This window comes from Chenopodium quinoa, unplaced genomic scaffold (genome assembly GCF_001683475.1).
Source record: "Chenopodium quinoa cultivar QQ74 unplaced genomic scaffold, ASM168347v1, whole genome shotgun sequence".
Lineage (NCBI taxonomy): Eukaryota > Viridiplantae > Streptophyta > Magnoliopsida > Caryophyllales > Amaranthaceae > Chenopodium > Chenopodium quinoa.
In genome coordinates this window covers 1918403-1930467 of record NW_018745174.1, presented here as the reverse complement: position 1 = coordinate 1930467, position 12065 = coordinate 1918403, and the positions used below count along the sequence as shown (strand labels likewise).

Genomic DNA, 12065 nt, shown 5'->3' with positions numbered 1-12065 from the left:
ATCAATCAAAAAATAAATCTTAATTATTTTTTTTTGAAAAAGGACCAATCAGATAATGACACTTGTCATATTTAACCTTAACAACCGGTTAATTTCTAATCTAACAGGTTTTGACCCATTTTGAGAAAATACCCTTAAAATTGACTTATTTTGAGTTAATTGAAAGATTGCCTTATTTTAAGCTTACCACACAAAGGTTAGCTTATTCTTGACAAATTTTCCAAAAATGAAAAAGAAAAAGAAAAGTACTCTGAGATGAAGCCTTGAAGGAAGGATTGAAAACAAGACAAAAGCACCTAACTCTAGCTGAACAAGTTGAATTAACTATTATCGTCCTTCTGAAGATTGTTTATTGTTCCGTGAAGTTACTTTGTCATGCTTTTTCAGAAGCAATTGGACACGTCAACTGGTAGTAATTGTTTATTGTTATCCCAATACTATTTTATTACAAGAATGCCACTTGATAAACAAAAAATGTTTATCAAGGGGATTAGCTTGTATTTCCTCATTAAAAAAAATGTTGTAAGAAATTACCGTATAAAAAGGTAAATGTTGTAAGAAACTACATACCCTTGGTTGAAAAGTCGTCGTTGACTTTTATTTTTTGACGTTGACCATGTCACGTGCCAATTAAGAAAAAAAGAGGGAAATGGTGAATTAAAAGTCACCGTGATTGACACATGATGTGGTCAACGTCGGAAAATGAAAGTCAACGGTGACTTTCCGATCAATGATAGTCTCTTACAACTTAGGGCCTGTTCACATTTACTGAAATGAGCTGAACTGAACTGATTGGAACTGAACTGGACTAAGCTGAAATGAATATTTTATGAGAGAGGGAAATTAAGAGCTGAGCTGAACTGATTGAAGCTGAACTGAACTGAACTGATTGGAGCTGAACTGAACTGAATTTAAGTAAATGTGAACAAGCCCTTATAAGCTAGTTTATTACAACAGTGCAAAAAAAGTGCTTTATAAGGTACTTTGGAGTGAAAAACTGAAAATAGTCAATTGTTGAGTTGTAATATCGACTACTCTTCTTTTTTTTTTTTTTTTTTTTTTTTTGAGGAAAAAATATCGACTACTCTTATATATAACTCTAATTTTTTTTTTTTTTGGGTAATATTGTATGAAAATTACTTCATGTCTATGATAAAAATGTCATACAATAACTACCATAAGTAACACTTTTAGTTTCGATTTCAATTTAATCTAAATTCTTACAATTTGACCGACACTTATTTTCATCCCTCCCAAAACTAATTTTTCCTATCTTCTCATCACTTGAAAACGGCATACCATCACGTGGTTTCTGTTCTGATCCAGCTTTCTTTCACAAAACACAACTCTTCTCTTTCTTCTAAGAAGAAACACAAGTCTGATATTCCTTCAATACTTCCTTTTTTAATTCAAATTTCTCAATTCTAAATACTGTTTTTAATGTTCTTCCTAATTTTCTCCAATCATCAACACTGTTAAATTTCCTTAAACAATTCGTGTATCTCCAATTCCCCTTGTTCTCTGACACTGTTTCCTTCTCTCTCTCTTCTTTCCCACTCAAATTGCAGATCTCACTGAATTTTCCCAGAAAATTATGGGAATTAACAGGATGTTTCCAGATTCCAAAGGGGGCCAAATGTTGATGGTGGGTTTGATTTTGATTGCTGCCGCTTTTTATGGAGGCACCCTCTTTGCCAATAATGCCCCTCTTTTGGAAATGCCCACTTCCTCCAATTTTTCTACTGGTAATTTTCTCAATTTTTGCTTAAAAATCCAATCTTTATTATTTTCTATTATTAAAGATTCAATCTTTATATTTCTTGCCCATTTAAGTTTGATATTTCTGTAAATTGATTTAATTTAATGTTAGTATGTTGTTTATTGTATTTTGCTGCTGGGTTTTTGTTGGATGTTTGTGTCATAAGCTTAAGTAGAAAAAATGGATATATGAGTTTATAGTGTTCAATTTGTTTAATTGGTAAAGAATATTGTGCAACCTTGGAATAGATATTGTTGATTAGCAATTGATTGGCAGCTCAAGCTATGAATTTCTGAGCTGTGTAATTATGATACTTAGTAGTAGATTGGCGAACCTGGTTATTGGGCAGGGCGTAGCGGGTCGAAGATTGGTTGTTGTTTCATTAATATACTTCAATGTCTTGGGAGATAAAGTATTAATTGAAATTTAAAGATTGGGTATAGAGAGGTGGATCAATGGATCATAGTGTGTTTTATGGATCTTAGGGCCGGTTAGAAACCGTTTCCTTCCCCACATTTTTCGATTTGGGATAGCATTTGAAAATTTGGCAGCTTCTCGAAGCATTGTTTCACTTCCAAGCTTATGATAAACTGAGTCGTGTCTCGCTCAATTGCTTTGTTGATTTTGAGGTGGATATTATTTTTGATAGTATCCAACAAGATTGGAATAGTTGATCCCCTTGATGCCGAGTGCCCACAAATTGGACGTCACAATATTTTGGGTGAAGAAAGAAAGTACCCTGCTGTAGTATGAAATTATGCATTTATGGAAACCATCAAACTTGGTGGTGTAATTCTTGAAGACTTGTTGCAACATAAATCATGTTATGAGGGTACATAGGGCTAGGAAATGACCATGTTCGCTGAATCTGTCAACAAGATCTTTCTTACTCTTACCATGTGACTACTAACCTATAGGACGATTTGCATTTGGATTGGGCAAGGATTAAAAAAAAAAAAGATGCTGAAGAAGCTTTGTATCTTTGGGACGTTATGGATTCTTTTATAATTGGCATCTTGCTTGAAACATGGTAGCAATTATAGAGGGCTAATAACTTAGTCAATTACTACGTAGGCCTCTATTGTGACAATGATGACATTGTAACTCACTGACCCCATCAATATCAAATGTGCATCCAAGATCAATGATCTACAAGTCTAGCTTTATATCCTATCTCATAATTTTCCTTCCAACTGGGAACATGTTGAGTAAGTTTTCATCATGTTAGGATCTAAATTCAGTTTAAGGCTTGAACGAATAGATGGACTTCCAATTGTTGGGAATTGGTAATTTAAACCATGTAGTGTGTGTCAACTTCCTTGTTTACTGCTCCTCTTTTATACTTGGTTTTGTGACAGATATTATGATAAGCCATTTGTTCTAGAAGAGACTAGGGAGTGTATATATTTGGCATTTGGGCCAAAGAAAGCCCCCTCATTTCTCATGTTGTTTGTTTTACATGAAAAACACTTTCACTAATCACCACTGTCTTCTCTTTCTTCTTTAATTCTGGTACTGCCATTCGCTCTCTTTTTACCCACTGCCTTTACCACCAAGTCCACCACCATTTATTTGGAACTACTAGAACCACCATAATCCTTGGCGGTCGCAGTCAAACAGATGTTATGAATCTATCACTTGGGGCTAAATTTGACTGTTAAAAGGTTGAATAGCCTCCTCTGTTCTCTCACCATTAACATCCTCATTCCCAATTGTGAAATAAAAAAGCTTTGGAGGGTTTGCTAAGGGTTTCAGTGGAGGATATAGAGTGGTGGCTGTGGTGGTTGTTGGATGAATTTTAGTGTTTTGGTGGGTTTTCATGGTAAATGGGTGGATTTTTGTGGTAATTTTCTGCGGCTGTGAGGCAGTGCTGGTGGTGTTTGGGGTAATTAAGGCTTAAGGTAGAGTTAAGGGATTAGAATGAAATCTTTCAAGGGTGGGGAATCATGGCAGATTGGCAGAGGAAAGTGGGGGAAACGTAATGGGAATGGGTCAAATGACTCAACAAACAACAAATTAAACACCCCATTAGTGTTTTTTCTGTCATTTATCGTTCAATGAGTAGGTTTTCTAGAAAGGTCTTGGTCAGTTACATAGCCCTTGTGCCTTGTAACAACTCTGCACCATTGAGTTTGGGCATTGTTCTTTAATCAAAAGGACTAATTGATGTATTGAAAGGATGTTTGGACTGAAATTAGCCACATGCCCAACTACTAAATAATCACAATTTCATAAATGTTTTGGGTTCTCGCGCTGTTCAAGAGCAGCAATGGGTCTTTTCCTTATGATATCCACTTGTTCAGTACCCTAATCTTTTGAAAGGCTAAAGTTCTGTTTAGAAGCCTATCATTAAACTACAGAAATCAATGGAAAAGTAATTTGAAATCTTTGATTTTCACCTGTTTGAAATGCTGTTCTGCAAATGTAATGGAAATATAGTATGTGCACTACACTTTGCACAATTTAAAATATTGTTAGATAGTGCACAAATGATATATTAATTGTAATATCAGCTTTTTTTTTTTTCCTTTTTTTTTTTTTTTTTTTTATTGCTTCATTGATCTAGATATTGTTCAATTGACAGTACCACATGTTGCAGATTCCTCAAGCTTTACAAATAGAGTTGCACTTAGTTATCGAAGGACACCATTGATGATTTCTCAATCAGGGATGAATGTATGCCCAATCAACATAAATGAACACATACCTTGCCACGATCCTTCTTATGTGAAAGAATTGCTCCCATCTCTTGATCTTTCGAGGAAAGAGGAACTGGGGAGGCACTGCCCTCCTCTTGACAAACGCTTATTCTGTTTGATACCACCCCCTAAGGATTATAAAATACCAATCAGGTGGCCAACCAGCAGGGATTATGTCTGGCGGAGTAATGTGAATCATACTCACCTTGCAGAAGTGAAAGGAGGTCAAAATTGGGTTCATGAAAAGGGGCAGCTGTGGTGGTTTCCCGGTGGTGGTACTCATTTCAAGCATGGAGCTGTTGAATACATTCAAAGGTAAATATCCACAACTTTTACATCATCTTGACTCTAGGAAATAGATACGTAGTATTATTAGTCTTTGTGAGTACTAGCAATCTTGCCCTGTGCTTGGTAGTTTATACAGCATAGTTTTGTGTAGAGCTGTTCAACTGACTGTGGCCCATTAATACCCTGCCCCATCCCAGTGTTATACGCGTTGGATCCAAAATATCCTGTAAAAGGGCCGGGTTGTTGATGGGGCCCTCAATAGGCCGGGGCGGGCTCTTAAAGGGTCACTTTTTTATGTGTGTTTCACGGCCTGGGGCAACCTTGCCTTCTCTCCCTTGGACACATCGCTTTTTTTATTCATCCAAAACAAATCAACATATCAACTCAAAATCTACTAGTAAAAATAAAAAATAAATAAATAAATAAATAAATTAAAAAAAAAAAATGAGGGAGAGAGAAACATTATAAACTCTTGAATCTACACATATTTATAAGCCAATTTCATCAATATTTCATTTTTGTAGATAGATAGAAGTCTTCAACTCTCTCTCTGAAGAGTAAACTCAAATTAGAGAGAACTTAGGTGACTTAATGAATCCTGGAAAATACTAGAGGAAGGGGATAAACTATGAAGAGTATAGGAGCGAGAAAGTGGAGCTGTTGGAAATCTGAGAAAGTTGAAAAAAAAAAAATAAATAAATAAAATGGTCAAAGGGATTCTTGAATTTGTCGGTGGACGGTGGTGAAAGCCTGAACCATGAAAAAAAGTGTGGTAAGGCCTATTAATATGAGTGGCCCTTTAAGTTCAAAGCAGGCCTGGGTCAGATATCCTGCCTCAGTCCATACTAATGTTTATCAAGGTCTGCCCCTATGTGCCCGTCCCCTGACCCACCTAGTTGAATAGACCTAGTATTGGGTATAGAAATTATTTACTTTGGTTTTATTGTCAATGTTTGTTCACGTCCTTATATTTCTAGTGCTTCATCTTCCAAGACCTCTACACCATGACTATGTAATGGTTTAAGGCCTTCAGTGCTGTCTTGCAGATAATTGATCTGCTGACTTAATTCTTTATGCAGGTTAGGAAATATGACCACTAATGAGACAGGTGATCTCCGTAATGCAGGGGTGTTTCAGGTTCTAGATGTTGGCTGTGGTGTTGCCAGCTTTGGAGCATATCTACTGCCATTAGATATACAAACAATGTCCTTTGCCCCCAAAGATGGGCATGAGAATCAGATTCAGTTTGCTTTAGAACGAGGAATTGGTGCAATGATTGCTGCCATATCTACAAAACAACTTCCTTATCCCACAAGCTCATTCGAAATGGTACATTGTTCAAGATGCCGTGTTGATTGGCACGAAAATGGTTAGTTACTTTATATTTCTTTCACATGTCTTTTGAGACATATATCTGATGGAACAACGTCATAAATACATGTAGTTTGGATTGTATTCAATTGTGAATAAGTGGTTTCTAGCAGATGAGTTGTTGGTGAAAGAAGTGGAAGATATTCGTTGATATTCTTTGTTCAATAACATAGCATGAAGTTCTCTATGTGTTTCTTCGCTTTTTTCATAAAAATTCTTGTAGATTTTTTGGTTTTTGACGTAGTATGTCAAGGTGGTTTATGCTCTCACGTCTTCAACTAGAATCATTTAACTCTCTAATTTACTAAAAGTATCCCATCCCTGCCTATGTGACAAAACAATGTTGTCTTGGAAAATTCATATCATTTTGTCTTTGTTGGAGCAAGCATCTAGTTTACTAAAAGTATCCCATCCCTGCCTATGTGACATAACAATGTTGTCTTGGAAAATTCATATCATTTTGTCTTTGTTGGATCAAGCGTGTCATATAATGAATGTTTAACTGTGGTACATACAATTGTAAAACGTTTTATTTACTGAAATTTTGTCGTGCCAATTTATTTTCCTAACCATGCTTTCACATACAATGAAATAATTTTTCTTTGTACAATATATGCAGATGGCATCCTGCTGAGAGAAGTTGACCGCCTTTTAAGACCAAAAGGATACTTTGTATACTCTGCCCCACCGGCATACAGAAAAGATAAAGATTACCCCATGATATGGGATAAGTTGGTGAATATAACAACAGCCATGTGTTGGAAACTCATAGCTAAAAAGGTTCAAACAGCAATCTGGGTTAAACCAGGGGATCAAACATGTGTCCAGCAGAATGCGGAACAAAACCTGGTACAAATATGTGACATGACCAATGATTTAAAGCCATCATGGAATAAACCACTGAAGAATTGTGTAACCTTGAGTGGTGAACTAGCAAATACTGATAAACTTCCTCCACGGCCAGAGCGTCTTTCTGTGTATTCTGAGAGTCTCAGTAGACTAGGTATGTTATTCTTCTAATTCTATAATCTATACAAATTGAATAATTTAATGATGTCTTGCTTTTCTCAGTTAATGTCAAAAAAATGTGCTTCCTAAATTTTGTGTCAACTTTTGGAATTAATTAACTAGGGTGAAATCGTAGAAATAAATGAACGCTTGCATTGGCTAAGTTGTAAGGCAGACTAGACTGGAGAATCTTACCACACCGTGTATGAAGCCCTATCAGGTGTATCAGGTAGCTAGATAAAAAGAAATAGCTTGAATTACTTGGTGCAGTTTTTAAAGCCCATTTTGTTAAGATATATTGAATGACTTAATTGATTTCTTTACATTTTTCAGTGGATTAGGGTGTAAAGTATAATTAACTTGTGTACTTTTTCTCATGCAACTAAATCATCTCTCTTTGAAAACTTTATAAATTACCAGAAAACGTCAAACTAGACCAGATCAGATCTTATTTCGGTTTGCTTAAAAAAAAATCTTCATTGTTGTATTTGTAAAAATTATAAAAAGATATTAGATATTTGAAAAATACACATTGAGACGAATCTATCAAGATTCCAATTGATGATAATTTTTCTTAGGAAAATTTCACATTTGCTACGAGGGAAAGCACCCGTGTTCACATTTGCTATCCCTTTAATTTTTTATTTTATATTACTACCACACAAACACACCTACTGTTAAAATCACTACCACTTAACGGAATCCGTTAGGATTTCCGTTAAGTTTATTAAAAAAAATAAAAAAAATAAATTAAAAATAAATAAATAAAAACCAACCACCCAAAAAACCCTAGCCCTCCCCGTCAGCCACCCTCCCCACTCCCCCTACCGGCGGCCAGCGCCCAAAGATGCGGCGACCGGCGTCGGAATCGGACCCTTCCCCTTCCCCACCCAAAACCGACAACCCTAACCCTTATTTCCCTGCCCAAAACCACCCTAAACGAGTTTTAGGGTTTCGCTTAGGGTGGTTTTGGGTGGCGGGGAATTCCTTCGTCGCGGCCAGAAAAGGGAACGGGGGACACGGAGGATTGGCTGGACGGTGAGTGGTGGTTGCGGTGGTTTGATGTTGAACAGCGGCGGTGGATTGACAGCTGGTGAGTGAGAAGAAGTGGTGGGTGGGAAGGAGTGGTGGTTGGACGGTGGTTGGGTGGTGGTAACGGGAATAGTAACGGTGTCTGTCAAGTGGTAGTGATTTTTATAAAACTCTGATTTAGGTGGTAGCAATTTAAAATAAAATATTAAAGGGGTAACAAATGTGAACACAGGTGCTTTCCTTGGTAGCAAATGTGAAATTTTCCTTTTTCTTACACTTTGATGTACAACTAAGGTCAAAGTTCAGTCATATCAAACAATCAGATTAGACTAGACCAAACCAGATTACAAAAGTTCAAACCAGAGCAGACGAGACTTTAGAAAATTCAGTACACCTTATTTTAGACTAAGAGAACAAAGCCTTAGATGATACTCCTTTAACATTTTTAACAAAATATAACAAATATTGCAACTTTGTTTTTAGCAGATACAGGTCTAATAAAAAAATTTCCTTTTTTGTTTGTTTATTTGTTATGGGATTAAGGCTTTGATTGATTGATTTTGTTTATTTAATTTTTTTTTTTTTTTTGGTTTGTGGCTGCCAAATATTTCTCTTACAATGTACAAGAAATAGAGCTAGTAGCAATAAAATTTCCCCAGCGAAAAATTGTAGTTATATAGATAACCATTTTCTTTCTTTGTATGTGTATGGTGACTTGACCACTTTTGCATGACTTCAATAGGTGTTAATCGAGAGCAATTTACTATGGACTCAGTATTTTGGAAGAATCAAGTTGAGCAGTATTGGATGTTGATGAATGTTAGCAAGACACAGATTCGAAATGTTATGGATATGAATGCCCTCTGGGGTGGTTTTGCTGCAGCATTAAACTCATATCCTGTTTGGGTCATGAATGTGGTTCCTTCAACCGCGGATGATACGTTGACTGCTATTTACAGTAGAGGTTTGCTCGGTGCTTTTCATGATTGGTAAGAAACTAGTATATTACATCTGCTATTTTTATCAACTCAATGGTGAGTTTGTAGATCAGCAATTTTAACCAAAGTTCATGAATGCTTTTTGTTTAGGTGTGAGCCATTTTCAACTTATCCTCGATCTTATGATCTTTTGCATGCGAGTTATCTTTTCTCTCATTACAAAGATCACAACAAGAATTGTTTGCTTGAGGATATCATGCTGGAGATGGATCGTATTCTGAGACCTGAGGTACCATTTAATATGTTTATGTCTCAATTTTTACAATATTCTCCACTTTAATTTTCTGGTACACCTTTCTGAAAGTGAGATATACACACGTCATAAAAGGTCCTTTGTCTGCTTTGTGATTAACATAGCTCAATATTTCTTGATAATATGATCATAAATTTTTACAAAAATAAAGCATGCATAGCACATACAAGTAACATGGTTTAGTGATTATTGACGGTCTTATGAGATTGCTCAAACATATAACTGATCCAAAAATAAAGCTTGCATAGCGCGTACAAGTAACATGGTTTGGTGATTAAAGACGTATAAGACTGTTCAGATATTCCACCTTCCCTTCGACATGACACGTACAAACAAAATACTTGTACCAAGCCATAAAGATCCTGGGTGCTCATCAAGTGAAATCTCATCTATGTTGGCTTGACAGGATAGAGTGGCTCAAGGTTTAAAAATCCTGCAGGGTCCAGTGTTTGGGTTGGAGGATGACATTTTGTTTTCTATAAAATTAAATTGCAATTCAATAAGAATCTGCTTTCTACCTTCATTTCCATTGTTTGGTTACCAGACATATTAGAGAAGATGGGGGTCCTTTACAATTCTGTAAAAAGGAGAACTCACAAACCAAACCCTTCCTGACCAAAAGCACACACTTGAGAAATCTTCGAGCATGCCCAGCTGGGTATTGATCATTATTCTAAATACTCAAGTCAGAACATGTAATATCTTCTTTCTGTTAATTGTACTTGTATCTTTTAGGCAGTCTATTGTCAATATCCTCTCACCTTCAACATTGAACCGAGGGCTTTTACACTCATTGTTTATGCACTTCTATAGCAATGTGTTGTTTTGTATGTACAGTACAGAAATAGGCTGGTCTTGTGTACAGTTAGTTAGCCATTTCATGCCAAACTTTGCTCAGGGCAATCTGTTTTGTGTCCATTCTTGTGGGTAGACAATTTGTAAGGCGTTTAGGGCTTGATATGTCATTTAGGGGAAAGAATATATATTTTGATGATGGGAAGAAAGCATAACTACACAAACATCCTTTAGATTTTGTTACCAACTCAAGTCCTGAAGTGGAATATTTTATATGCAGGGATTTATAATTATCAGGGATGAAGAACCAATCATTTCGAGAATTAAGGATCTTGCACCGAAGTTCCTTTGGGATGTGAGTTCATACCAGATGCAAAACAAACAAAATGAAAACGAATCTGTACTTGTTTGCAGGAAAAAATTCTGGGCAATTGTTTGAAAGATGTGTGTTAAACGAAATACGGACAGTCATTAATACAAATACTCCCCAGAATCCCCTGGATACATCCAGTTGAAGTATATAACAGGTGTGAGTTTGGGACAAAGGAAGAGTAGACAAAGAAGCATTTTGCAACTGTGTTAGCTTTTTTTTCTTCTAAGTTTGTTCTCATGGCAGGGCTTGGGCTTTTTTTTTTTCTTCTTTTTTTTTTTTTGGGTAGAAATAGTGATGGAGGAAAAAAAAAGGCAATAGTTTAGTTCTAATTTGCTGTATGAATACCATTTAATTAATTTATCTTTCCTCTTTACATAAATCAAGGCAATCTAGGTGAGAAGATCAATATTGTTATTGTATACAAGACTTTTGCCTTCGCCTAATCTATGTCTATACCTATATTTATTTATAATTTATCTCAAAGGCACATGTGGTATCCTTACCGTAGTATGACTTGGTGCCGTATGAGCGATGACATGGTAGGTCAAGACCATTGATCATGGTTATTTATAAGAGGAAGTCATGCTAGGGTGATTTTTTTTTTTTTTTTTTTTTTTTTGGGGGTACACGGTAAGATGAGGGGGGTGGCCCTCCTATCACAGGAGGGGTGAGATGAGGATCGAACCTAGGCCACTCCTAAAGGAGATGGAGGGACAAACTGTCCAACTATTGCAATAGATTTGCAGCTTCCAGTCCACTATGAATCACATTCCAATTTTCCTTATAATGCGAGGAGATTTGTGGGTAAAAATAAAAATGCTCATGAGGAAATTTCTTCTCACGAGTAAGAGTACTCTAGTATAAAAAGCTGTACAACAAGTGAACCAGACATGATCTCTTTATTTTAAAAAAGCCATACAACAACACAAACGGCTTAATTTTTCCCATCCCAATGACAACAAATCGTACTAGGATCATTATGACCATAGAAATATGCAAATGGTTATAATATTATACATGTGTTTATATATGACAAATCTTAGTACAATTTGAATTTGGATCGTCGTACGTAGTAACATTCATCAACATCCAATAATGCTCAACTTGATGCTATTAAAGGACCAACTCAACCAAAAGTTTAACTTGATAGTTGAGGTTCAGGAATAATAGGCTCACTCATGTTTGGCGCGAATTAATTCCACTTTAAAGGAGGGCTGGATGAGATTTAAAGTCGTGAACCTTTATGTCACGTTGGCTCTGATATTATGTTAAATTAAAAGATCAAATCAACCAAAAGTTTAAGTCGATGGTTGAGGCATAGAAATATGTTTTATACTCTATCAGATCCTACCAACAGTGCGTCTATACCAAATTGCTATCAATTAATATATTAAAAGAAAGAAAGCTAAGGATACAACAAAAACAAAAGTAATGGACATCTTTTTTTTTTTTTTCCCTTTCGTTTGGGCAAATTAAGAATTGAAGATGA

At 35.9% G+C, this 12065-nt stretch overlaps 1 protein-coding gene across 2 annotated transcripts; it reads left to right on the top strand.

Moving 5' to 3' along the window:
• The first annotated feature begins 1084 nt into the window (after window positions 1-1084).
• On the top strand, window positions 1085-10995 carry LOC110710494 (probable methyltransferase PMT7). 2 transcript variants are annotated; one of them, XM_021888803.1, is made up of 7 exons: window positions 1085-1745; window positions 4344-4773; window positions 5826-6115; window positions 6737-7120; window positions 8900-9146; window positions 9246-9384; window positions 10484-10995. In XM_021888803.1, exons 1-7 carry the CDS (start codon window positions 1595-1597, stop codon window positions 10640-10642), a joined length of 1800 nt encoding a protein of 599 aa, XP_021744495.1. In that variant the 5' UTR covers window positions 1085-1594; the 3' UTR covers window positions 10643-10995. The 2 variants fall into 2 exon arrangements, with proteins under 2 accessions (XP_021744495.1, XP_021744496.1); XM_021888804.1 differs by having other exon boundaries at window positions 1087-1745; window positions 4359-4773.
• The last annotated feature ends 1070 nt before the right edge of the window (window positions 10996-12065 follow it).

Coding starts and splice junctions, on each gene's coding strand:
- LOC110710494 (XM_021888803.1), top strand. CDS start 1,595: ATGGGAATTAACAGGATGTTTCCAGATTCCAAAGGGGGCCAAATGTTG. Junction 6,116..6,736: donor TGTTGATTGGCACGAAAATG/GTTAGTTACTTT, acceptor CAATATATGCAG/ATGGCATCCTGCTGAGAGAA. Junction 9,147..9,245: donor CTCGGTGCTTTTCATGATTG/GTAAGAAACTAG, acceptor CTTTTTGTTTAG/GTGTGAGCCATTTTCAACTT.